This window comes from Rissa tridactyla, chromosome 12 (assembly GCF_028500815.1).
Source record: "Rissa tridactyla isolate bRisTri1 chromosome 12, bRisTri1.patW.cur.20221130, whole genome shotgun sequence".
Lineage (NCBI taxonomy): Eukaryota > Metazoa > Chordata > Aves > Charadriiformes > Laridae > Rissa > Rissa tridactyla.
In genome coordinates, this window is record NC_071477.1 from 18,531,871 (window position 1) to 18,558,929 (window position 27,059).

Sequence of the window (27,059 nt, forward strand, 5' to 3'; positions counted from 1 at the left end):
TTCAGTTCCGGGATTACTTACAAAGAACGTAATTCTGAAATGCTCCAGTGCTGCCTCCTACTGTTCGTAACATTGCTTTGATGATCCTGGCTATAGCATATACGCTTTCAAATTGACAAAAAATTCTCATCCTGTTAAAGACTGGATGTAGCAGGACAGGTTTGCTGCCCCAAAACGTGACCCTTCCATGATCCAAGGTAAAGAACAAGGACACTCTAAAGCCCATTTCACTGAAGGCCATCAGCCCACTGTGATGTAGGTCAGAGCATTGGGAAGATTAAATAACCAGTTTGTCAGTTCTCAGGTGCCTCTGAGGCACAGTTACTTGCTACACAGTACAAAAGATTAAAAAAAAAAAAGCTCGATCTGCGCTTGCAACTCATTTCACCATCGGTTTGAGCAAGACACACGTATCCAGAGGCCTGAGGTGTAACCCAGCGATTACAAGGATTAAATACTGAACAGCACAATCCGTGCAAGCCCAGCAATGTATTTCCCACCACGAAAGGAATCGGTACTGACACGTTGTTATCACTGAATAACCGTAACTGGGTTAACGTTGCTGGAAAGGACCAGAGCCATCTACAGACGTCAAGAAGGGTCTAAAGAAGATATTTATCAGCGGCCTGCAGAAAACAAGTTGCAAGCAGAAAGCGGTGGATAAATACAGAGTATACAAGGAAAACTACTGGGTATACAAGGAAAGTATACAAGAGTATACAAGGAAAACTACAAGGTCCAACAACCTGCTGCTTAATAGCAACAGATAAATACCAAAAGGGTATTAGATGCCCTAGGTACCTAGATGCCCATCGCCTGCAAGATAAAACTGACACGAGACCAGGGCATAACCAAAAGGAATACGCAACAGTTCATATTGCATATGCAACATACGCAGCTTCAGAGAGTTACAAGAGGCTTAACTGAAAAGAAAATCAGTTCTGTTTTACCTCCAACCGGGACACTCTCTACGTGCACTGACCTCCAGACACTGTCCCACAGGCCTTCAAGGCACCTCTAGGAACAGCTGATGGCATTTGTGCTCACTCAGGTTTATCCCAGCACCCCCCAGACCTTCATGTCCCTCCCAGGAGCCTGGCTGTGCAAGGACACTGCTGTGTGCTCCCACTCTGCGCACTCACTCACGTTTGCTCTTCACTGATGTTCCTTCTCCTGGGCACGTTACTGGCCGTGTGCTTGAGAGGCATTTTGGGACAAGACCTGAGCCTTCAGGCACTGCCCTGACGCGATCCCCTCGTTATGATGGAAATGCTGTTTTGGAGGCCAGCTCTGTCACAGAAGTGCTCATTCCCTGTCCCTGCCTGCAGCCACAGGACCACCACACCACAAAACTGTCACCAAGCTTCAAGAGCACTCAAGCCTTATACCAAGAGAGGAGCTAAGAAGGAGAGCGCTGAAGTGGAAAGGGAGCAGCTCTGGGAAGACCAAGCGCTGGTGCTCCTTGACAGCGCTCCGGTGCCGGGACCTTTTCCCCTCCAGCGCTGCACGCAGGATCTGCCCCTGCAGCTCTAGAGAAGGTCTCAAAGGAAGGATCTCAGACAAACAATTCATTGGAAGGTCCTTTATTTTGTTAAAACAGAGAGGGAGGGTGGCTCCTCCTTTACACAGTCTCTGGGACACACAGAAGGTGGATAAATACATAACTGGGAATGGCACAAATAATGACATTTCTCTGTGGACAATATTATAATATAGAAAACAAAGCAAAAATACCCCAAACTCACAACCAAAACCAACCTGCAATGAGTTCCATTAGGAGTGATTTGCAGAAGACGACAAGCAGTTTAATGCTTCTGAAAGCATCCAGTCATCAGTTTCCACACTGCATCCTTGAGCTGCTGGTTCCTCATGCTGTAGATGAAGGGGTTCACTGCTGGAGGCACCGCGGAGTACAGAACTGCTGTCACCAGATCCAGGGATGGGGAGGAGAGGAAGGGGGGCTTCAGGTAGGCAAACACTGCAGTGCTGACAAGCAGGGAGACCACGGCCAGGTGAGGGAGGCACGTGGAAAAGGCTTTGTGCCGTCCCTGCTCAGAGGGGATCCTCAGCACGGCCCTGAAGATCTGCACGTAGGACACCACGATGAAAACAAAACACCCAAAGCCCAAACAGACACTGACCACAAGAAGCCCAACTTCCCTGAGGTAGGCGTGTGAGCAGGAGAGCTTGAGGATCTGGGGGATTTCACAGAAGAACTGGTAAATAGCATTGCCCTGGCAGAGGGGCAGTGAAAATGTATTGGCCGTGTGCAGCAGAGCAGTGAGAAAGCCACTGCCCCAGGCAGCTGCTGCCATGTGGACACAAGCTCTGCTGCCCAGGAGGGTGCCGTAGTGCAGGGGTTTGCAGATGGCCACGTAGCGGTCGTAGGCCATGACGGTGAGAAGAAAATACTCAGCTGACATAAAAAAGAAAAAGAAAAAAAGCTGGGAAGCACATCCTGAGGAGGAAATGGTCCTTGTATCCCAGAGGGAATTGGCCATGGATTTGGGGAGAGTGGTGGAGATGGAGCCCAGGTCAAGAACAGAGAGGTTGAGGAGGAAGAAGTACATGGGGGTGATGGTCCCAGGCTACGGCGGTGATGATGAGGCCGTTGCCCAGGAGGGCAGCCAGGTAGATGCCCAGGAAGAGCCAGAAGTGCAAGAGCTGCAGCTCCCGCGTGTCTGCGAATGCCAGGAGGAGGAACTGGGTGATGGAGCTGCTGTTGGACATTTGGTGTCTCTGGGCACTGGGACCTGTCTATGGAAGAAAAAAAAAAAAAAAAAAGTGAGAAATTAGAGCAGACTTCTTTCAAATAAAAGTATTCTATTGCTCTTAGAGCCCCACCCAACTGCGTCTCCCCTTTCAGGAAGACCTTTGGAAGGTCCTTTCTGTACACTCTGGTTGGTGCTGGCTGACAGTCCAGCAGGGAGCTGAGAGCTCTGCAGGATGCAGCCCTGCCCTACAGCCATGGGTAAAAAGGAACACGGGGTGATCTCAGATTAAATCCGCTTGTGGCATCAAAGGGCTTTTCAGCATTGTCATCCCAAATTCACCCGACTGCAGAGCAGAGCTGAGGGCACCTTTTTGTTGCTGTTCTCTTTTCCCACCACAGCCGAGGGGTGTTTTCAAGGCAGAAATCCCTGTCATTTCTGTTGTGCTGCAAGTGAAACCTCGTGGGTCCTAAGAGCCAAGGGGACCGTCCCTCCGTGCAGAGTGAGGACAGCGAGTTTGTCCATCGGAATTGCTCTCAGCTGCCCTGTGCTGGTACCTCTCTCAGCTGGAGGACAATCCCAAGCAGACATTCCCATGAGAAGAAACTGGACACTGCTGAGAGCAGAGGGAGACCATTTACAAGCGCAGGTCTCCCAACCCTTCATGCCATCTCTTTGGACCCGAGGAGGATCTCGGCTCTCCCCTCCCAGCCAGGGACACAGAGGGCTCATTGCGGCTGCCTACCTTCAGCCCTCCAGCTGGATTTACGTGGCCTTGGCACTGACATGTCTACTCTGTGGGGCTCCTAGACAACACAGAGATGCCACGGGAGAGCTGTGCCCTTCTGGAGGGCAGCGTGCAGCCAAGCAGGACGCTCCAGGGAGAGAGTCAACTACCCTAAAGATGGGGTATCCTGATGGGAGGGTCGTCTTACTCTCAGTCCCTCACACTGCCGTCCCCAGAGCCCCAAAAATAAGTGGATTTGGATGCTGTTCCTCCATGGATACACCCGCGTGACAGGACATGCAGCATCAGCGTCTGAGCTGCACCTGAATCCTCACCCCTCACCACAGCAAAAAGAAGGGAAAGAACAACGACAGCAGAGGCAAGAGGGGAACATGCCAAAGTTCTGCCAAGAGAGTCAGGACAGGGAGACACAGTCAGACACTCGAGCATTTCTCCTCTTTGGTGGTTGGGCTGCTGGAAAGGCAACTCAAGACTAAATCACCAGCATATTAAGGGGTGGGGAACTCTACTGTGTGGGAGAGGAGACCACAAAATGTCTCCGGGGAAGGTATCCCCACTTGAGGGGATGGCAGGGAGGTGCCATCCTAAACAGGAAAAGAAATTCCTATCTCCCACTACCCATCCATCCCACCAAGAGTGGAAAATTACAACTTTTTTTCTCTCAGGTAAATGCTGCCTTGTAGTCCTTCTTCAAAAAGACCATTAGCAAATGTCCTGGGGGTGATCTGGAGCTGGAAACCTGACCCACACAGCACCCACCCGACTTCAGAAGGACCCTGCCATGCCCTGGGTGGAGTCACTCATTCCCTCCATAGCTTCTCCCCACAGGGCCATGGGGAGCTCCCTGGGCAGGCTGAGAGCTGACCCGGGCAGGCAGCAGAGTCCCTGGCCCAGCACACAGTTCCCTGGGACACGGGGACCCTGCTCTCAAGGACGGTCCTGAGCACCCCTGGATGCACACCCACCTTCACAGCCCTGCAGCCGTCCCTGGGAGAAGGCAGCCGACATGCCCTGTACCTTTGATGATGTGGTAGGGGCGCCCTGCTCTCGAGCACATCCTCAACACCAACGCAGCCTTGAGAGCCTTCCTGACAGATCACATGAGACATGGGCCGTGCCAGCTTTAGGAGACTGATCCAGGAAGCCTCTCCACATTATACTGCAGCAGAGACACATCATGCCCTGTCCCTCTGATGGCGCAGCAGGGAAGCCCTGTTCCACACGTTGTCCTTCTCCTCTACGCTAGAGAAACTGTGAGAGTTGTACTTGCAGATCCCGTAGGCTGTGGGTTGTTCCTGCTTCTGGAGATCCCTCCAGCAGCTGCAGATTCATTGCCCTGCAGCCAGAGACTGTGGCAAAGGCTGTGAGGATGTCTCCCAGTGAGCTCTCAGTATTCTCCCACCACAGGCTGCCTTTAAGCTCTGCCGGCCTCACACATCTCCCCTGGGTGCCTGCAGGCCGTGCCCTCAGCCCTGCTGCGCTTGGCAGAGGAGCTGCTCCTGGGCAGGGCTGTCTCTCTGCAGCGCTGCCCGCTTGCCATGAGCTCCCGCCGTCCCAGGAGCCCAGCCCAGCTCCGCAGCAGAGGACCGGCCCGAGGCGTTTTAATGACCCCTCTGGTGGGTTTGGTACTGAGTCCATGAAACTCAGACCCTGAGAGGAAGATGAAGTCGAAGTCAGATTCAAAACCCAAAGTTTCCTGGAGCATTAATGGGTCCCACTGAGGACCATTACCGACAAAGCCTCCACAGTGGCTGGTTAGAGCAGTCAACTGGTGGCAGAGAGGCAAAGGGAATGTAAAGGCGGAATAGATTTGGAGTAAGCCTGGCTGGGTTACATTCAGGCAAAGGACCAAGCCGCGACCCCCAGCCCCTGGGAAGGGAGATCCTGTCCCTCAGAAGTAACTCCGGGCTCTTCCTGGGGCAGTGTGATGTGGGGATGCTCAATGCCAACGGCAGGACTGTGGAACAAGAGCTCCCAGGCTCTTGGGCGGGGAAGGGGAGGCAATGAGACGCTAATGGTGTCAGGATAAAGTGCTTCCTCATAGGCATCAGTGGCAGAGACAGCAGCCATAGCCGAGGGCAGAAAGAGCTCATCTCTGTTGGTGCGTTTCAGACTTTCTTCATCCCTCTGTCAGCTCCACCACAGGCTGTCCTGCAGTGTCCCACACCTGCACCTCTTTCTCTGCAGGCTGTAGACACCCACCCTGCTACCACACCTTGCTCTCACCTCAGCATCTTCCTTCCTTTACTGATATCTCTCCATCCTCCCTGGCTGCTCCTTGAAACACAAAGCCTCGGGCTGATCCCGTCTCCCTCTGGGTGACTTGTTACAGCACAGCACTGCCCTTGGAGTGACATTTCTTTTTCTTCCTGTGCAGTCTGGACCTCCCCAGATGAAGGTTGCGTCGTTATTTCTTTCTCATGCTGTACCTTACGAGAAAGAAAAGGTCCGTCATCTCTGAAAGCAGCCTTCAAGCACTCTCAGGCTACTGCTATACTGCTTGGAGCCCCCCCAGTGCTGGGGTGAAGAACTCCAGGTCCCTCAGCCACCCCACACAGGTCGTGTGCACTAGATCCCCAACCCCACCTTGGCAGACCTCCACTCGACACTCTCTAGTCCACCACTACTTCTCAGAAATGGGGAGCAACACACTGGGACACAGCCATGTGTGTGGGGCCACACTGGTGCTGAGCTGAGGGGGACGAGAACTCAGGTTGTCTGGGTGGCCCACGTTCCTCCTAATGCAGCTTGGCCTTGTTCATAATGTCCATACTCTACTGGCTCGTAGTGCCCAGGCCCAGGTCCTTCTCCTCAGAGCCTCTGCTCAGCCGGTCAGGTCCCAGCCTGTCCTGATGGATGCGCTTATTCTCCCCCTTCCTCCCGGCACACACCGATGCAGGACTGGCCACTTCTCCTTGTAAAACTTCAAGTGACTACTGTTGGCCGAATCCCAGTTTCACAAAGTCCCCATGGACTGAAGCACCGTTTGCTCAGCATTTAATGTTCGCATGCAGCTGGCTCATCTTGACTGGGATGCCTCTCACAAGAGAAGAGCATGAGGAGTTGCAGGGCACTACAAATATCTCTCCTAGAGAAACTTGGGGGTCGGTGCTGATCATGCCATAGGTCTGGACCCAGAGGGGAAGTTGCCCTTTCTGGGAGAGAGCAGCAGGAACACCTGTGGCTCTGCCTGGGGGGTGGAAGATGACTCAACTGAGAGCTGAAGGGCCAGCACGGGAGGGCAGAACATGGGCACCGCTGTGGTGGGTGGATGTCTGTCTGCTATGGATCCCCTGCTCAGGAAGAGGAAGCAGATGAGGCCTTCTTTAGTCACCTGGAAGAAACCTCATGTTTGCAGGCCCTGGTTCTCATGGCAGACCTGAACTACCCCAGCATTTGCTGAAGGGGCAACACGGTGAGGTGCAAGCCTTACAGGAGAATTTTGGAGCTCACTGGGGATGTCCTGCTTACAAGGGTGACTGTGATGCCATGAGGTGAAGTGCCCTGCAGGACTTCCTCCTTACAAACAGGGAAGAGCTGGTCAGGGCTGTAACAGTCAGGGACGAGAAGGTAAAGGTGAGGCTCCCGAAAGAAGCAAACCCATAGGTTTTTCCTTGTGTTTCTTCCCCTCTTCTGAGTCGCCTTTTTAAATCTTCTTTTATTTTTCCCCCTGACAGCCAGAATGTTTTATCAAAACTGGTTTTCAGCAAGAAAGTTGTCAGTGACTGAGGAGGAATCTGCTTACAAAGCTTTCTGTTCTACCTGGCAAAGTTCAAGAATGGATGGAAGGAAGAACACAGGCTTTTCCTCTTTGCCCTCTTTGGCTCTGGTTTTCCCTGATAATCAAACCTTCTCCTTTTCTCCGTCTCTCCTGCTTACCTTTACTTCCCACATCTCATTTGTCACCATCTCCATACTGCTTTCTCTCTGTTTCTCTCCTAATGAAAGGTTAAAGCCACTTTGCTGAGGTGTTTTATCTTTCAGTAGAATTACCCTTAGCCCATCCTAAAAGATGTATTTAAATAGACTAGAGTAAGAACAATTCAGAAACCCCTATGTTTTTCTCCATCGACTGTAAAGAGACTCTTGGGTAAGAGCCCAAATCCAATCACTTACCTACTGTTTATAGCGGAGTCCTACTCTAAGTCCCATAAGAAGTTTGTTCTTTGTGCAGAAAAGGATGTCGTCTTGTTCTCGGCTGATTCTCCTCTCCATTCTTCTGTTTTCCTTCCAGCCTGTGCCCGAATGTCCCCATGAGCCTCTTTTCTCATCCTTCTACATTCTTTTGCTCTGTCTCATCTTTTTTTAACCTCCTGAAGCATTGCTTCCTCCACTGACCATCTGACCTTCCTCATTGCAGCTGGGATACGAAATATTGAACCATACCAGTGTCACGGAGCTCCTTCTTTTGGGCTTCTCCTCCACCGTCAGGAGCACCTAACGGCAATAACTCTCCGTGCTTTGTACCTGGTTATCTTAGTTTGCCCTTTTTAGAGGCCTGGTTGATGGAGTCCCTTGGGAAGCAGTCCTGAAGGGCAAAGGAGTCCTGGAAGGCTGGACAGGAGCAGGCCGTCCCCATGTGCCTAAAACCAGGCTGGCAGGGAAGAAGACCAGCCTGGCCGAACAGAGAGCTTTGTCTTGAACTTGGGGAAAAAAGGAGTTTATGACCTTTTGAAGAAGGGGCGGGCAACTCAGGGGGACCACAAGGATGTCGTGAGCTTATGCAGGGAAAAAATTAGAGGGGCCAAAGCCATCTAGGTCTTTACCTGGCTACTGCCGTAAAAGACAATAAAAAATGTTTCTATAATTACATTAGAAACACAAAGAGAGCTAAGGAGAATCTCCATCCTTTATTGGATGCAGCGGGAAACATAGTGATAATGGGTGAGGAAAAGGCTGAGGTACTTCATACCTTCTTTGCCTCAGTCTTTAACGGTAAAGACCAGTAGTTCTCTGGGTACGCAGCCCCTGAGCTGGAAGACAGGGATGGGGAGCAGCATGGAGCCCCCATAATCCAAGGGGACTAGTGAGGGACCTGCTACAGGACCTAGACATAGACAAGTCTATGGGGCCAGATGGGATCCACCCAAAGTTACTGAGGGAGCTCTTGGAGAAGCTCACCAAGCCCCTTTCCATCATTTATCAGATGCCCATCTGCAAGAAGGGAGAGAAGGAGGATCCGGGGACCTACAGGCCTGTCGTCTGACCTCGGTGCTGGGGAAGATTATGGAACAGATCATCCTGAGTGCCATCATGCGGCACATGAGGACAACCAGGTGATCAGGCCTAGTCAGCATGGGTGTATGAAAGGCAGGTCCTGCTTGACAAACCTGATCTCCTTCTATGAGAAGGTGACCCGCTTAGTGGAGGAGGGAAAGGCTGTGGATGTTCTTTACCTAAACTTTGAGAAAGTCTTTGACAGCCATTTCCCAAAGCATTCTTCTGGAGAAACTGCCTGCTCAGGGCTTGGGCAGGCGTACTCTTCGCTGGTAAAAACCTGGCTGGATGGTTGGGCCAAAGAGTGGCCAAAGTGGTGGTGAACAGGGTTTAATGCAGTTGGCAGCTGGTCACACGTGGTGTTCCCCAGGGCCTACAACTGGGGCCAGTTCCTTTTCATGTCTTTATCAATGATTTGTATGAATGTTTCGAGTGCACCCTCAGTAAGTTTGCAGGAGACACCAAGTTGTGCTGGAGTGTCGACCTGCTTGAGGGTAGAAAGGCTTTGCAGAGGGATCTGGACAGGCTGGATCGATGGGCCGAGGCCAATGGTATGAGGTTCAACAAGGCCAAGTGCCGGGTCCTACACTTGGGTCACAACAACCCCATGCAGCGTTACAAGTTTGGGGAAGAGCAGCTGGAGAGCTGCCTGGCAGAAAAGGACCTGGGGGTTCTGGTTGACAGCCGGCTGGGTACGAGCCAGCAGTGTGCCCAGGTGGCCAAGGTGGCCAACAGCATCCTGGCCTGTATGAGGACCAGTGTGGCCAGCAGGACTCGGGAAGCGATTGTACCTCTGTACTATGCACTGCTGAGGTCCCACCTCGAGTGCTGTGTCCGGTTTTGGTCCCCTCAGTTTAAGAAAGACATTGAGGTCCTGGAGCATTTCCAAAGAAGCTGAACGAAGGTGGTGAAGGTTCTGGAGCGTCTGAGGGAGCTGGGGGTGTTCAGCCTGGAGAAAAGGAGGTTGAAGACCTTCTCGCTCTCTACAACTTCCTGAAAGGAGGTTATAAGGGAGGTGGGTGTTGTCTCTTCTCCCAAGTAACGAGATATATGAAGAGAGGAAATGGTTGTAAGTTGTGCCAGGAGAGATTTAGATTGGATAGTAGGAAAAACTTCTTCACTGAAATGTTTGTCAAGCACTGGAACAGGCTGCCCAGGCTGAGTCACCATCCCTGGAGGTGTTTACGGGATGTTGAGATGTGGCACGTAGGGATGTGGTGTAGTGGTGGACGTGGCAGTGTGAGGTTTACAGTTGGACTCAATGATCTTGAAGGTCCTCTCCAACCTAAATGATCGTGTGAGTCGATGATTCTTTTGAAGCTCAGGACTTTGTTTCGTCCTTGCCCCTTCTTTGGGAGGCCAGGAGGTGCCACAGAATGTTCCTACCCTTGGCATTGCTCCCCCTCGCATCCCACTGGCCCCAGGAAGAGCCCTGGGCCACAAGTGAGGGACAGGAACTGCCTTGCCAGGGCCGGGGGCGAGGGCTTGGCCTTTCTGCTGCATCAAACCAAGCCAGGGTTTGCTCAGCATCACAGCCACCTGCACTCTGCCTTTGCCCACCTGCAGTCACAGCCTCCACTTATCTGCTCTAACGAGTCCCTGGGGAGGCCTTGTCAGTAAAGGCCCTCAGAGGGCTCCTTAATGCTTCCAGGTACTTGGAGTTTTTCCTTCTGATTTCTTGAGCACTCTGTTCAATCTTCTCTCAGGATCTGAGGCTCATGGACCCAGCAGCAAATACCCCGTGGGGCTCATTAAAAGACAGAAAGCCCTAACAAGGTATTTCTCTCTTTGTAATTTTCTTCAAGTCTTCAAGAGCAGTACAGCTAATTGGAGAGGTTCTGTAGTGTAGTTAAGGAAGAAGGTTTCCAAGTGCATCTAATGAAAACGATTTCTTGCTTTTCAAGGGTATATTTTATTCCTTTTCAGTGTAAAGAAGAGGTGACAGAAGCATCCTCCAAGGGATAGTGATGCAGAGTGTCTCCTCAGGAGGTCTGGACAGGGAGGAAAAGCGGTCCCTTGGGGTCTGGCACTGTGTGGACAGCTTTGCTCCTCACCTCCCACACCCCACCATTTCTGGCATTGGCCACCTGGGACTTCCATCACTGCTCCTTGCATCAGACTTCTCCACTGACCTCTGCAGCTGGATGTTACAGCCCCATTGCACCATCTCCCACCTGCTCAGCTGAGAGACCTGGCTGCACACGGGCACAGGAGAATTTGTCCTGTTCCTCAGAAAAGACAAGTAAAGCATAATCAGTTTTCATAAACGATAAAATAGACTCTGTAATCATACGCTAAGTACAAGCTACCACTAAGGAGCTTGCCTTTCTGCAAGGGAAAATCTTAATGAGAAATATTTGAGGCAGGTAGACACAAAAAGATAGATCTAAACACAATTAAAGAGCTGGCTTAGGAGACAATTGGAGTGTGTAAAGACAGGCAAGCTTTTAATCCCAGAAGCTCAAAGCAGCAGCACAGGTGAGAGGTATCTGAATGAGCAAAGAGCAAAGGCAGGAGAAAACTGGAGAATAATGGAAAGGGCCTTTGCCTAGACAGCCTGCGTCTGAAACAATGACTGCAGAAACGGCCGTTGCACCAGGATAAGTGTGAGTATATGAAAGATTAGAGGAAGTAAACACGCTGCATTAGAGGGAGACTGGTGGTAATGAGGTTGCAGGGGAAGATCGATGTTTCTTTGGAATATCCCTTTTGAAAGGTCATGGGATCGGCAGAGGTCTCTTGTGAGAAGTGAAAAATCGGTCTTGCACTCCTCTGTGCAAGAGGCCAAGAGTGCAACCCAGGGAAGCCCAGGCTGTACAAGCTCACTTTGGTGATCAGTGTGCCATCACTGAGAGTCTTCCTGGGGGACATTTCTGGGCACCAATAGCAGAAGAACGTGTCCAAGAACCATCAGCATGGAGTTACCAAGGGTAAATCAAAGAAAAAGGAAGCAAGGTGGAAGCAAGGACAAGTAGACGGGGAGGAATAAAGGGAAATTGTCCAAGCAGCCAGGAGTCAGGTTAAGCAAGCCAAAGCCCAGATGGAGTTAAGTGTGGCCTGGAACGCCAAGGGCAACAAGCAAAACTTCTATAGCTATGTCAGTGACAAAAGGAAGACTAGGGAAAATGTGCGCCCACTCAGGAAGGAAACGGGAGACCTGGTCACCCGGGATATGGAGAAGGCTGAGGTACAAACACAGAGGGATTGGTGGAGGACATTAAGGTTGGGGGCACCCTAGGTTGTAGTGATCATGAAATGATTGAGTTCAGGATCATGGGTACTATCCACAAAACATCAACAAGAAGTAAAATCACAACCTTGGATTTCAGGAGGGCTAACTTTGACCTCTTCAAGAAACTGCTTGGAGAGATCCCGTGGGCTAGGGCTCTGGAAGGCAAAGGGGCTCAAGAAAGCTGGTTGATATTCAAAGACCACTTCCTCCAAGCTCAGGATCGGTGCATCCCTAAGAGAAAGAAATCGGCCAAGGGACGCAGGAGACCTGCATGGTTGAGCAGGGAGCTTCAGAAAAAGCTCAAGTGGAAGAAGGAAGTTTATAATAAGTGGAAAAAGGGACTGACCCCTTGGGAGGATTACAAGAATGCCACCAGAGCGTGCAGGGATGAAACAAGGAAAGCCAAGGCCGCCTTGGAATTAGACCTGGCTAGGGACATCAAGCACAACAAAAAGAGCTTCTGCAAGTATATAGGAAGCAAAAGGAAGACCAGAGAAGTTGTAGGCCCACTGCTGAATGAGGCAGGAGTCATGGTGACGGAGGATGTGGAGAAGGCAGAGTTACTGAATGCCTTCTTTGCTTCGGTCTTTTCTGCTCGGCCCAGCCCTCAGGAGTCCCAGGCATTGAATAAAGTAACAGGGAAAGAAGAAGACTTCCCTTGGGTTGAGGAGGAGCGAGTGAGGGACCAATTAGATCATCTAGATATTCATAAGTCCATGGGCCCTGATGGGATGCACCCGAGAATGCTGAGGGAGCTGGCAGAAGTCATTGCTGGGCCGCTCTCCATCATCTTTGAAAAGTCCTGGAGAACAGGCGAGGTGCCTGGGGACTGGAGGAAAGCCAATGTCACTCCAGTCTTCAAGAAAGGCAAAAAGGAAGAGCCGGGGAACTACAGGCCGGTCAGCCTCACCTCCATCCCTGGAAAGATGATGGAACAGCTCGTTCTGGGTGTCATCTCAAGGCACGTGGAGGAAAGGAAAGCTATCAGAAGTACTCAGCATGGATTCACCAAGGGGAAATCATGTCTGTCTAATCTGATAGCCTTCTACGATGGCATGACTAGATGGATAGATGAGGGGAGGGCGGTAGATGTGGTCTACCTTGACTTAAGCAAGGCATTTGACATGGTCTCCCACAGCATCCTCATAGGGAAGCTTAGGAAGTGTGGGTTAGATGAATGGACAGTGGGGTGGATAGAAAACTGGTTGAAAGATAGAGCTCAGAGGGTTGTGATTAGGGGCACAGAGTCTAGTTGGAGACCAGTGACGAGTGGTGTTCCCCAGGGGTCAGTACTGGGTCCAGTCCTGTTCAATATATTCATCAATGACCTGGATGAGGGGATAGAGTGCACCCTCAGCAAGTTTGCTGATGACACCAAGCTGGGTGGGGTGGCTGACACACTGGAAGGCTGTGCCACCATACAGAGAGACCTGGACAGGTTGGAGATCTGGGCAGAGAGAAACCTTATGAAGTTCAACAAGGGCAAGTGTAGGGTGCTGCACCTGGGGAGGAACAACCGCATGCACCAGTACAGGTTGGGTGCTGACCTGCTGGAGAGCAGCTCTGTGGAAAGAGACCTGGGAATCCTGGTGGACAACAGGTTGACCATGAGTCAGCAATGTGCCCTTGTGGCCAAGAAGGCCAATGGCATCCTGGGGTGCATCAAGAAGAGTGTGGTCAGCAGGTCAAGGGAGGTCATCCTCCCCCTCTACTCTGCCTTGGTGAGGCCGCACCTGGAGTACTGTGTCCAGTTCTGGGCTCCCCAGTTCAAGAGGGACAGGGAACTGCTGGAAAGGGTGCAGCAGAGAGCTACAAAGATGATTAGGGGACTGGAACACCTCTCTTATGAGGAAAGGCTGAGGGATTTGGGTCTCTTCAGTCTGGAAAAAAGACGTCTGAGGGGTGACCTTATCAACACTTATAAATACTTAAAGGGTGGGTGTCAGGAGGATGGGGCCAGGCTCTTTTCAGTGGTGCCCAGGGACAGGACAAGAGGCAATGGGCACAAACTTGAACATAGGAAGTTCCACCTAAACATGAGGAGGAACTTCTTTACCCTGAGGGTGGCAGAGCACTGGAACAGGCTGCCCAGAGAGGTGGTGGAGTCTCCAACTCTGGAGACATTCAAAACCCACCTGGACGTGTTCCTGTGTAACCTGCTCTAGGTGACCCTGCTCTGGCAGGGGGGTTGGACTAGATGATCTCCAGAGGTCCCTTCCAACCCTATGATTCTATGATTCTATACTCAATGACTTCTTTGCCTTGGTCTTCACCGGCAAGGGTTCTAGCCACACCTCCCAAGTCACAGCAGGCAAAGGCAGGGCCTGGGAGAATGAGATACTGCCCACAGTAGGTGACGATCAAGTACGAGACCATCTAAGGAAGCTGAAGGTGCACAAGTCCATGGGACCTGATGAGATTAATCCGCGGGTCCTGAAGGAACTGGCAGATGAAGTTACCAAGCCACTATCCATCATATTTGAGAACTCGTGAAGTTCTTGCTGGCTGAAAAAGGGGAAACACAGCACCTGTTTTCGACAAGAGAATATAGTTAGATGTGAGGAACTACAGGCCGGTCAGTCTCGCCTCTGTTCCCAGCAAGGTCATGGAGGAGATTCCTCCTGGAAACTTGGCTAAGGCCCATGGAAAATAAGGAGGTGACTGGTGACAGCCAATATGGCTTCACTAAGGGCAAATCGTGACTGACAAATATGATGGCCTCCTGCGATGGTGGTGGTAGGCATTTGTGGATAAGGAAAGAGCAACTGATATCATCTGCCTGGACTTGTGCACAGAATTTGACGCTGTCCCGCTCACCATCCTGGTCTCTAAATTGGAGAGTCGTGGATTTGGTGGAAGGATCGCTCGACGGATACAGAATTGACTGGATGGCTGTACTCAAAGAGTTGCGGTCAATGGCTCAATATCCAAGTGGCGAGCAGTGATGAGTGGCGTTCCTCAAGGGTTGGTACTGGGACCGGTGCTGTTCAACATCTTGGTTGGCAACATGGGGAGTAGGATTGCGTGCACCCCAACAAGCTTGCTGATGACACCAAGCTGTGTGGTGCGGTCAACACGCTGGAGGGAAGGGATGCCATCCAGAGGGACCTGAACAGGCTGGAGAGCTGGGCCCGTGCAACCGTCATGAAGTTCAACACGGCTGAGTGCAAGGTCCTGCACTGCGTCACAGCAAACCCAGGCATATCTACAGGCTGGGCAGAGAATGGCTTGAGAGCATCCCTGAGGAGAAGGCCTTGGGTGTATTGGTTGCTGAGAGGCTCAACATGAGCTGGCGATGGGTGCCACAGCCCAGAAAGCCAACTGCATCCTGGGCTGCATCACGAGCAGCATGGCCAGCAGGTTGAGGGAGGTGATTCTCCCCCTCTGCTCCGCTCTAGTGAGACCCCCACCTGGAGTCCTGTGTCCAGCTCTGGGGCCCACAATATAAGAAGGACACGGACCTGTTGGAGTGAGTTCAGAGGACATGAAGACAATCCGAGGGCTGGAGCACCTCTGCCATGAGGACAGGCTGAGAGAGTTGGGGGTGTCCAGCCTGGAGAAGAGAAGGCTCTGGGGAGACCTTAGAGCCCCTTCCAGTCCCTAAAGGGCTACAGAAAAGGTGGAGAGTAACTCTTTGTCAGGGAGTGTAGCAATTGGACAAATTTTCTATTAAAAGAGGGTAGATTTACCTTTGCTATTGGGAAGAAATCTTTCCCTCTGAGGGTGGTGAGACACTGGCACCGGCTGCCCAGAGAAGTTGTGGATGCCTCTTCCCTGGAGGTTTCGAGGCGAGGTTGGATGGGATCTTTGAGTAACCCGGTCTAGTGGGAGTTGTCCCTGCCAAGACAACCCGCATGCTGATGGATTGAACCACGAGCCGACAGGGACTATAAACTAGTGCCATGCCAGCCCCCAGCTGGGACCCTCACCACCCTCACTTGAGAACTACAGATCAACGGGACACCGTTGAACTCCAAGGACCGTCAAGATGCCAGCGGGCCTGTGGTGGTGACTATACTCTTGCTGTGCTCCGTAACACTCCTCTCTTCTTCCTGTTCTCTATTTCCTCCTTTACTCTATTGCTCGTCTTGGTGACTAATGCTGGGGAATAACAATAAATCTGCAGTGAGCGGCATCTGACCTCATTTGTGTCTTAATCTCATGCTCATAATCAGCCCGAACCCCTCCCGGACCAAACGTAGTCAGACCAGGACGTAACAAGGGCCTTGTGATGTGAAGGGTGACTCTCATTGCCAAGGGGTGACCTCGTTGCTGTCTTCAACGTCCTCCTGCTGGGGAGTGCAGAGGGAGGTGCTGACCTCTTTTCTCTAGTGTCCGGTGATAGGATGCAAGGGAATGGCTTACAGCTGTGTCTGTCAAAGTTCAGACTGGCTATTGGAAGTAAGTTCTTCCCTAGAAGAGTGGTGAAGGGGTCGATGACCCCAAGCCTGCCATTGATCAAGAAGTGACGTGACAACACTCTTAGATATGTGCCTTAACTTGCAGGTTGCCCTGTGTGGAGTCAAGAGTTGGACTTGATGATCCTCATGGCTCCCTTCCAACTGCTGTGATTCTATGAGCCCCATCCAGTTCCTCCTTGTCTGTGAGTAAGAGTGCAAATGTGGTCAGCTCAGGAGCTTTCTCGGCCAAAACTGGTCTTCAGCATCCTCTGGAATTCTCTTGGGCTGATTCTTTCCAGCGCCACTGACCTTGCAGCAGATTTTGTGGTGGTTCAACTACCCACGTAAGGCTGGAGCAGCGACTACAAGGCTTCCTCCGAGACAAGGCCCTCTGCGCTCCCTGCTCCCCTGTGCACAGAGCACACCTCTGCCTCCTCACCACCATGCCTGCCTTCCTGAGGAACCCTACCCATCCATGGCTGCCCTCCCACCACCCAGCCTGTCCCACGACAGCTCTGCCATCCCATGGAGGCAGGGCAGAGACAGGTGCCGGTAAAGAGGAAGCTGATGGATATTGGATGCGGAGTCCATCGGAGACGATGACAGAAGAAGAGAGGGCGCGAAGCAGGCAAAGGTGACCCAAATTGAGGTGTTGCTTGTGAGTCGCTTCTTTTACAGGACCCTGACTGGCCAACAGCTGGGAGGAGCCATTTTGAGGCAAAGAGACACATCACAAAACCACTCATCCCAACAGAGGAACATACAGGGGCTGAGTAAAATTAGGGGCAGAGAGGAAGGACTCCTGACTTCTCATGCCACCATCAAGTACAGGTGAGCTTTGCCTTTTCTCAAAACATGCCCGTGTGACACAGGCACTAAATATCAAAGCCTTTTCTGTAGCCTGTCCTTGCTTTCACTTCCTAATGGCTGCTTCGAGGCCGCTGCCAGGGCACTGTCCGTCACTGGCACAGCCCTGCTGCCCCAAATGTGGTCCCATAGACCTGCTGCACAGGAACGGTAGAGGGTAAGTTCATTCAGGGTGGGGAGATGCAACCCTGGCACAGTCCCCTGACAGCCCTCAGGGCTCTGTCCTTATCAGCCTTCCTGCTTGGGCAGCCTCCAGCAGTGCCCTTGTCGCGCAGGAGCTGCTGCGAGCTGATGTGTGACAGAGAAACCTGATTCTCCTTCTCACATCTCATTTCTGACACACACGCGGTGCCCCATGCTTCTCCAGGGACAGGCCTGCTCCCCAGAGAGTCTTTCCCCAGCTGACCCGGTCAGTGCTTGCCTGGCCAGACATTCCTGGTTCCCTCCCCATGCTCCCTGCAAGGCCTCAAGCTGGTGGTGCTGCTCTGCAGAGCAAGGGGCTTGTGGAGCCCCTGGGCAACGAGGAGAGCCCACACTGGCTGTGCTGGCCAGGCTGGGAAGCAGACCCTTCCCAGGGCTCTGTGGACAATCACGGGACATTCCATCTCTCTCAGGGAGTGTGTCAGGCTCATCACGGGATCTAGCCCATGGCCCTCATTAGCCTGGCCATCTTTTGCTTTTACCTTCTTGTGATACTCCATCCATTGTGCACCCAACGCAAGGCACGCGGTGTCTCTGGACACCTCTTGTGCTCTTCTGGTAGCTCCTGATAGCGCCCTGAAGAACAGGAGTCTTCAGCAGGTACGGGAGCCCATGGCAGGGATGATTTATAGGGTCCCTTCTAACCCAAACCGTTCTATGATTCTATGATTCTATGAAAAAAGCAAGTATTTGTGTAGTGACAGGTTTATAACTGATACAATGACCACAAGACAAATGCTGCCGGAAATAAATACGAGGTCACTTGTAAAGAGAGATGGGAGATTCGCTGCTGCTGAAGCAAACTGGTAGAATCACAGGCCTTCCAGAGGGCACCCTTGAGCTCCTTGTTCCTCAGGCCGTAGATGAGGGGATTCACTGTTGGAGGAACCACCAAGTACACAACAGCCACCACCAGATCCAGGGATGGGGAGGAGAGGAAGGGGGGCTTCAAGTGGGCAAACACTGCAGTGCTGACAAGCAGGGAGACCACGGCCAGGTGAGGGAGGCACGTGGAAAAGGCTTTGTGCCATCCCTGCTCAGAGGGGATCCTCAGCACGGCCCTGAAGATCTGCACGTAGGACACCACGATGAAAACAAAACAACCAAACAATAAATAGACAGTAAGAACAAGAAGCCCAACTTCCCTGAGGTAGGCGTGTGAGCAGGAGAGCTTGAGGATCTGGGGGATTTCACAGAAGAACTGGTAAATAGCATTGCCCTGGCAGAGGGGCAGTGAAAATGTATTGGCCGTGTGCAGCAGAGCAGTGAGAAAGCCACTGCCCCAGGCAGCTGCTGCCATGTGGACACAAGCTCTGCTGCCCAGGAGGGTGCCGTAGTGCAGGGGTTTGCAGATGGCCACGTAGCGGTCGTAGGCCATGATGGTGAGAAGGGCAAACTCTGCTTCAAAGAAGAAGGCAAGCAGAAAGACCTGGGCAGCACATCCCGCGTAGGAGATGACACTGGTGTCCCAGAGGGAATTGGCCATGGATTTGGGGAGAGTGGTGGAGATGGAGCCCAGGTCAAGAACAGAGAGGTTGAGGAGGAAGAAGTACATGGGGGTGTGGAGGTGATGGTCCCAGGCTACGGCGGTGATGATGAGGCCGTTGCCCAGGAGGGCAGCCAGGTAGATGCCCAGGAAGAGCCAGAAGTGCAAGAGCTGCAGCTCCCGCGTGTCTGCGAATGCCAGGAGGAGGAACTGGGTGATGGAGCTGCTGTTGGACATTTGCTGTTTCTTGTCATGGGGGCTCTGTCCAAAGAAGGAAAAACACAGGGAAAAATTAGGACAGCCTTCTTTGAGCAAAGATGCTCCCTTTTTCTTACGTTGTCTGTGTTTTTCATTTTTCACTATCACATCTGGTGAGTGTTCTTTTTAAGGGCAGAAATCCTCAGTTTTATCACTAAAAATGGGAAGAGTCTTGAGACGGGACAAGCAAACAGGCTCAGCTCCCTTTGGCCTAGTGCAGAGCCAGGAGAGCTGCAGTGTCCATCAGTCTTTTTCCCATCTGTCCTGCACTTTTGCTTGCGCTGCACCTGAAGATGAATTCACACACAACTTGCTCTTGCATAAAACCCAAACAGCTGAGCTCCCACGGGAGCAGAGGAGCACTGGTTCAAAGAGCAGATCTGCGAACTCTTCTCTGTCTCAGCCCAGAGGTGGAGCTGTGAGTGTGATGGAGACAGCAGGACACGACACAACCCCTCCCAGCGAGAAGCAAAGGACTTGGAGAGGAGAGTGCCGAACCCCCGAGGAAAGGCTCAGCCCTCCCTGGGATCCCACCGGAGAGCTGTGCCTTTCTGGGGGCAGCTGGCAAGCCCAGCAGGACAGGCAAAGCGGACAGTCAGGGGTCCCAGAGATGGGGTGCTCTAGAGAGTCACGTCATTGCCCCTCAGTCAACGCCCAGAAGACAACTCCAGTGAAGGACCAAAAGAGAGCTGCCTGAACGCCCCCTCCCCAGTGCGTGTCGGCATTTCCCCCCAGCCCTTGCCCATGTCTCTGCTGCCTGGAGCTGCCCCTGCCCGGAGCCCTTTGTCTGCGCCCAGGTCTCCTCCCTGCCAGTGCCCCCAGAGCCCATCCCACCCGCTGGGGGCTCAGCTCTGCCCTGCACACCCCTCCCGGCAGCAGGGCACTGCCCAGGGCCATCTCTGGCTGTGCAGGCTCCCGTGGGGACATCGAGCAACCCTGATGAGGCTGGAAAAGCGATATTGGTGCTGTCTGTGAGCAGCAGGGTGTTGCTTCCTGATACTCCCTGGTTCATTCACCTCTAACAGAAACAGATTGGGAATTTCAGTGCCTCCTCCTGAACTGAGAGATAAAGCTCTCTGCCCACCCAGAAAACGCAGAGTAGGAGATTAAAAGAACAGAATCCTTGCCTTTCAGGCAGAGCCTGCCTCGCTGTGCTTCTTGAAAAGTCTCCTGTAGTCACCTGCAGCTGTGGGCAGCCCCGAACCACGCAGCACCCCCTCGACAGCAGGGCCCTGCCCTGCCGGAGTTTCTCCTTCCACCCACAGCTTCTCCCCACAGAAGCTCCGGGGGGAGCTCCCCGGGCAGGCTGAGAGCTGACCCTGGCAGACGGCAGAGGCCCTGCCCCGGCAAACAGCCCCTGGGGTGCAGGGACCCTGCTCTGAAGGACAGCCCTGGGCACCCCTGGCTGCACGCCCACTTGCACACCTCCACAACCATCCCCAGCAGAAAGCAGCCGTCGTGCCCTGTGCCTCTGATGGCGCAGCAGGGAAGCCCTGCTCGGGAGCACACCCTCCTCCTGTACAGTAGAGAAACTAAGAGAGTCCTCCTGACAGATGCCGTCGGCTGTCAGAGGCACCAGGTCTAGGAGATCCCTCCAGGAACTGAAGCTGCAGTGCCCTGCAGCCAGAGGCTTACCGCGCAGAGGGCTGTGAAGATTTCTTCCCCAAAGAGGTCTCAACGTCCTCCCACTCCCAACTGCTTTAAGCTCTCTCAGCCTCACAGATCTCCTCTCGCTGCCTGCAGGCAGTGCCCCCAGCCCTGCTCCTGGGCAGAGCTGTCTCTCTGCAGCGCTGCCCGCTTGCCATGAGCTCCCTCCGTCCCAGGAGCCCAGCCCAGCTCCGCAGCAGAGGACCAGCCCGAGGCAGCGCTTCCTCTGTCCCCTCTTGGCTCCCTCAAACATCTCCCTGGGGCTCCAGGGGAACCGCCTGTGAAACAAACTGAAGTCATTACTGATGTTCCCTTCCTCAGCTGGGGAGAGAGACTTCTTTCCAGCTGGGTTCTTTCCCCTCCCAGAGACAGAGTTAGGGACAAGAGGAGTTGATTCTTGGACCAAGAATCTAGGTCCAAGAATCACCTCTTCTTGTCCCACTATGAGATAGGACATCCAAATAGTGAAAGGGAGAAATCTCCCCTACCTCCTGTACCCTCGCAAACAACAGGGGACATCTGAGGTGCCAGAGGTGGTCCAGAACACTTGCAGGTAACAGTAAGCTCTAACGGAGCGGTTCAGCGGGACAGGGCAGCGTCTGGGGCCGTCATTTTGGGACATTGCTTTGGCCAGCTGAAGTGACAGCAGATGTCCATGTTTAGGACAATGAAGCCTGTTCCTGCTCAATATGTCCAGGGCAGCCTATAGAGCTATTCCTCTGAGCAAATGGAGTCATTGCCACTGGAAGAGTTCTCTCTCTCTCTCTTCTCCACCAGCTGTCTTTACCAGATCTCCATTAGGGCTGGTTTCTCATTGACACCCCTACAATGCCTAACCTAATTCAGGGCAGCTGCCCAATTTCAAGGTTAACTCCATCCCGTGGTGCTGCCTGAGGTGCCAGGGCTCTCCAGCACAACTGCGTGCAGCCAGCAGGGACAGCACAAGACTTGCACGAACACCATCCCCATTCAGAGCAGCCGTGTAACAGACCCCAAGAGAACTTGAGACACGTTCGGTGCTTTCATTCAAGCAACTGCAGTGAGGCAAGTCCTGTCGCATCTCAATCCGGTAGATGTAGGCAGTGCTTCTCCCACATCCTTCAGTCATACCTGTGATGACGCAGTCAAGGAACAGTGTTCCTGGATCACGGGATGTCTATAGCCAAGGACATTTTGAAAAGCACCTTGTCCTTCCTGGAGATCAGCTTCACCTGCACCACAGGCCCTCTGGGGCTGCAGAGACCCCACAGACAGCAAAACCCTCTCCTGCCGGGGCTGCACCATCCAGCCCTGCTTCTCTCTCGTCCTGAGGAGAGCAGGGTTTGATCTCCTCATTTCGCCTTTACGTTGCCATCTGCCATCCCCCCCCAGCATGCTCTGAACCAAACCTTTTGCCTGCACGGTACTTGGGCACTTGGGAACAGCTTGCTCTGTTGCACGCCTGAGCTTGGCCCTGGTGCCACGACTGAGGTCCAGCACATCTCTGCTCTGACATAAATAACCAGTAATCAAGGAGAGGAAGTGGACCAACTCTTACTTAACCAACCTGAGGGAGTCTTGGGATCATCAATGACTTTGCGTCTTCCTGGGGACATCAGTGGCCCTGTGTATTGAGTTGACATGGATAGGTTTTGGTAGGGGTGAGGGGGGGTGCAGAGGCAGCTTAGGAGAAAAGAGATCAAGAGCTGACTCCATGTGAGAGAGAGCCCATTTCAGCTGGCTCCAAAACGGACATGCCACTGCCCAAAGCTGCGCCCGTAAGCAATTCTCGTGGCACCTCTGTGACAGCATATTGAAGAAAGGCTAAAAGAGAGAGGAGTGAGACACATGGAGAGAAACAGCCCTGCAGACAGCAAGGCGAGTGAAGAAGGTGGGGGAGCTGGAGTGAAGCTGGGTGGGCACGCGGCAGGCAAAAGTCAGCCCAGCACCCCCTGACATTCACAGGAGAGCACCGGGCAAATGCTCCTATTGGGAAAGGGACTGAAGTAATACTGTGTGGTCTCTCTTGCACCTGTGGAGAGACACTTTTTTCCAGCCGTGTAAATTCTCCTATCAGAGAGAGCTGCGCACGAGAAAGGTCTTGTTACTTCTGGTATGAGACAGGAAACCTGGACAGTGGCAGATCTCCTTTGCCCCTGCTGAGCAAAGGCGGTCAGCTTTGTCAATCAAGGCACCTCCTCCTTGGTTTGTGGTCCTGAGTTGGAAGGACTATCTTTCAAGTACAAGAACTGTTCACACCAATACACGGGAAAACAACCAGGTATCTCTGGACAGAGAATTGGCTAAAATGGGACCTCATCAGGAAGTTCCATAGTAAAAAGAGAGTATCCAAGAGGTAGATGCAGGAACTCAAGGAGTTTTAGAATTTAGAAATGGGGGTGGCTTTAGGTAAGCTAGAGCTTCCCAAGTGTAGACCCTTGCAAGGGGTTCAAGGGCACCAAGAGGAGAGGCCACTGCTTCAGGAGCAGTTAAAGAAGAAACCAAGAGAATGAGTGGCCACTGCTGGAATTTAGTAACAGCAGGTGTAGATGAATCCGAGATTTTCTGTGTCCTTCTTGCCTTAGTCTCCTCCAGCAAGGCCTCCGTGGTGAATTTGGATCAAGTCGGGAGTTACTTGAGCCAGCTCAATCCTTACCAGTCGATGAGACTGGAGGGGTGGCGTCCAAGGGAGCTGAGAGGGCAGGGCGATGCCACAGTAAAGCCACTCCCCATCGTCTTTGAAAGGATCTGGAGTTTGCGGGAAGTCCTTAACGACTGGCAGCACTCAAAGGCTGCGTGCACTTTCTGAAAAAGGCCCAAAGGGCAAAAGCCAAAGGGTTTAGGCTGTCCCCATTGCAAGCGCACTTGGATTCCATTTCTGGGTACTGAATAGAGAAGGGACTGAATTTGCCCCGGGAAGACTGTGCCTGGCCATCCTCTTTGCTTCCTCTGATGAAAGGACGGGATTGCTGGATGCGGGGAGAGCAGAGGTTGTCTTTTACCTCAAAGTCAGAAAGGCTTTCAGCCTCATTCCCCACGAAATGCCGGTGTCCGAGTTAAGTCATTATGGTCTACACGGGTGAATAAGTGGGCAGGTAAAAAAACAGTTGGACAGTGAGGCTTGGACGGATGTGGTCAATGCGTGCTGCTCTGCCTGGAAGACTCTAGCTAACAGGGTCCTGCAGAGGTCTGGCGTGCAACTTGCCCTGTTTAACGCATTTTTAATCACCCAGCCAAGATCAGAGAGTGCTTTTTCGTAACATTTGTAGATGACAGTCCTTTGAGGAGAGCAGACACTACAGTGGCGGGCAGGGACATCATCCCAAAGGACCTAGACAGGCTGGAGCCATGGAAGGAACCTCATGATGTGCCATCAGGATAAATGCAAAGTCCTGCTCTTGAGGTGGACTAAGCTCCTGCAAAGACAGAGGCCTGCTCCTTTCCCAATAGGAGCATTTGCCCGGTGCTCTCCTGTGAATGTCAGGGGGTGCTGGGCTGACTTTTGCCTGCCGCGTGCCCACCCAGCTTCACTCCAGCTCCCCCACCTTCTTCACTCGCCTTGCTGTCTGCAGGGCTGTTTCTCTCCATGTGTCTCACTCCTCTCTCTTTTAGCCTTTCTTCAATATGCTGTCACAGAGGTGCCACGAGAATTGCTTACGGGCGCAGCTTTGGGCAGTGGCATGTCCGTTTTGGAGCCAGCTGAAATGGGCTCTCTCTCACATGGAGTCAGCTCTTGATCTCTTTTCTCCTAAGCTGCCTCTGCACCCCCCCCTCACCCCTACCAAAACCTATCCATGTCAACTCAATACACAGGGCCACTGATGTCCCCAGGAAGACGCAAAGTCATTGATGATCCCAAGACTCCCTCAGGTTGGTTAAGTAAGAGTTGGTCCACTTCCTCTCCTTGATTACTGGTTATTTATGTCAGAGCAGAGATGTGCTGGACCTCAGTCGTGGCACCAGGGCCAAGCTCAGGCGTGCAACAGAGCAAGCTGTTCCCAAGTGCCCAAGTACCGTGCAGGCAAAAGGTTTGGTTCAGAGCATGCTGGGGGGGGATGGCAGATGGCAACGTAAAGGCGAAATGAGGAGATCAAACCCTGCTCTCCTCAGGACGAGAGAGAAGCAGGGCTGGATGGTGCAGCCCCGGCAGGAGAGGGTTTTGCTGTCTGTGGGGTCTCTGCAGCCCCAGAGGGCCTGTGGTGCAGGTGAAGCTGATCTCCAGGAAGGACAAGGTGCTTTTCAAAATGTCCTTGGCTATAGACATCCCGTGATCCAGGAACACTGTTCCTTGACTGCGTCATCACAGGTATGACTGAAGGATGTGGGAGAAGCACTGCCTACATCTACTGGATTGAGATGGGACAGGACTTGCCTCACTGCAGTTGCTTGAATGAAAGCACCGAACGTGTCTCAAGTTCTCTTGGGGTCTGTTACACGGCTGCTCTGAATGGGGATGGTGTTCGTGCAAGTCTTGTGCTGTCCCTGCTGGCTGCACGCAGTTGTGCTGGAGAGCCCTGGCACCTCAGGCAGCACCACGGGATGGAGTTAACCTTGAAATTGGGCAGCTGCCCTGAATTAGGTTAGGCATTGTAGGGGTGTCAATGAGAAACCAGCCCTAATGGAGATCTGGTAAAGACAGCTGGTGGAGAAGAGAGAGAGAGAGAACTCTTCCAGTGGCAATGACTCCATTTGCTCAGAGGAATAGCTCTATAGGCTGCCCTGGACATATTGAGCAGGAACAGGCTTCATTGTCCTAAACATGGACATCTGCTGTCACTTCAGCTGGCCAAAGCAATGTCCCAAAATGACGGCCCCAGACGCTGCCCTGTCCCGCTGAACCGCTCCGTTAGAGCTTACTGTTACCTGCAAGTGTTCTGGACCACCTCTGGCACCTCAGATGTCCCCTGTTGTTTGCGAGGGTACAGGAGGTAGGGGAGATTTCTCCCTTTCACTATTTGGATGTCCTATCTCATAGTGGGACAAGAAGAGGTGATTCTTGGACCTAGATTCTTGGTCCAAGAATCAACTCTTCTTGTCCCTAACTCTGTCTCTGGGAGGGGAAAGAACCCAGCTGGAAAGAAGTCTCTCTCCCCAGCTGAGGAAGGGAACATCAGTAATGACTTCAGTTTGTTTCACAGGCGGTTCCCCTGGAGCCCCAGGGAGATGTTTGAGGGAGCCAAGAGGGGACAGAGGAAGCGCTGCCTCGGGCTGGTCCTCTGCTGCGGAGCTGGGCTGGGCTCCTGGGACGGAGGGAGCTCATGGCAAGCGGGCAGCGCTGCAGAGAGACAGCTCTGCCCAGGAGCAGGGCTGGGGGCACTGCCTGCAGGCAGCGAGAGGAGATCTGTGAGGCTGAGAGAGCTTAAAGCAGTTGGGAGTGGGAGGACGTTGAGACCTCTTTGGGGAAGAAATCTTCACAGCCCTCTGCGCGGTAAGCCTCTGGCTGCAGGGCACTGCAGCTTCAGTTCCTGGAGGGATCTCCTAGACCTGGTGCCTCTGACAGCCGACGGCATCTGTCAGGAGGACTCTCTTAGTTTCTCTACTGTACAGGAGGAGGGTGTGCTCCCGAGCAGGGCTTCCCTGCTGCGCCATCAGAGGCACAGGGCACGACGGCTGCTTTCTGCTGGGGATGGTTGTGGAGGTGTGCAAGTGGGCGTGCAGCCAGGGGTGCCCAGGGCTGTCCTTCAGAGCAGGGTCCCTGCACCCCAGGGGCTGTTTGCCGGGGCAGGGCCTCTGCCGTCTGCCAGGGTCAGCTCTCAGCCTGCCCGGGGAGCTCCCCCCGGAGCTTCTGTGGGGAGAAGCTGTGGGTGGAAGGAGAAACTCCGGCAGGGCAGGGCCCTGCTGTCGAGGGGGTGCTGCGTGGTTCGGGGCTGCCCACAGCTGCAGGTGACTACAGGAGACTTTTCAAGAAGCACAGCGAGGCAGGCTCTGCCTGAAAGGCAAGGATTCTGTTCTTTTAATCTCCTACTCTGCGTTTTCTGGGTGGGCAGAGAGCTTTATCTCTCAGTTCAGGAGGAGGCACTGAAATTCCCAATCTGTTTCTGTTAGAGGTGAATGAACCAGGGAGTATCAGGAAGCAACACCCTGCTGCTCACAGACAGCACCAATATCGCTTTTCCAGCCTCATCAGGGTTGCTCGATGTCCCCACGGGAGCCTGCACAGCCAGAGATGGCCCTGGGCAGTGCCCTGCTGCCGGGAGGGGTGTGCAGGGCAGAGCTGAGCCCCCAGCGGGTGGGATGGGCTCTGGGGGCACTGGCAGGGAGGAGACCTGGGCGCAGACAAAGGGCTCCGGGCAGGGGCAGCTCCAGGCAGCAG

General features: G+C 53.1%; 1 protein-coding gene and 1 pseudogene across 1 annotated transcript; both read right to left on the minus strand.

Annotated features, from left to right (window-relative positions):
- Positions 1–1,805: 1,805 nt before the first annotated feature.
- LOC128916748 (olfactory receptor 14C36-like) lies at positions 1,806–2,570 on the minus strand. Its single transcript, XM_054218766.1, has one exon. It carries the CDS (start codon positions 2,568–2,570, stop codon positions 1,806–1,808), a length of 765 nt encoding a protein of 254 aa, XP_054074741.1.
- Positions 2,571–18,082: 15,512 nt separating this feature from the next.
- Positions 18,083–21,224, minus strand: LOC128916749 (olfactory receptor 14A16-like; annotated as a pseudogene).
- Positions 21,225–27,059: the final 5,835 nt, after the last annotated feature.

Bases quoted from the DNA above. Each gene is read 5' to 3' on its own strand.
- LOC128916748 (XM_054218766.1), bottom strand. From the start codon at position 2,570: ATGTACTTCTTCCTCCTCAACCTCTCTGTTCTTGACCTGGGCTCCATC.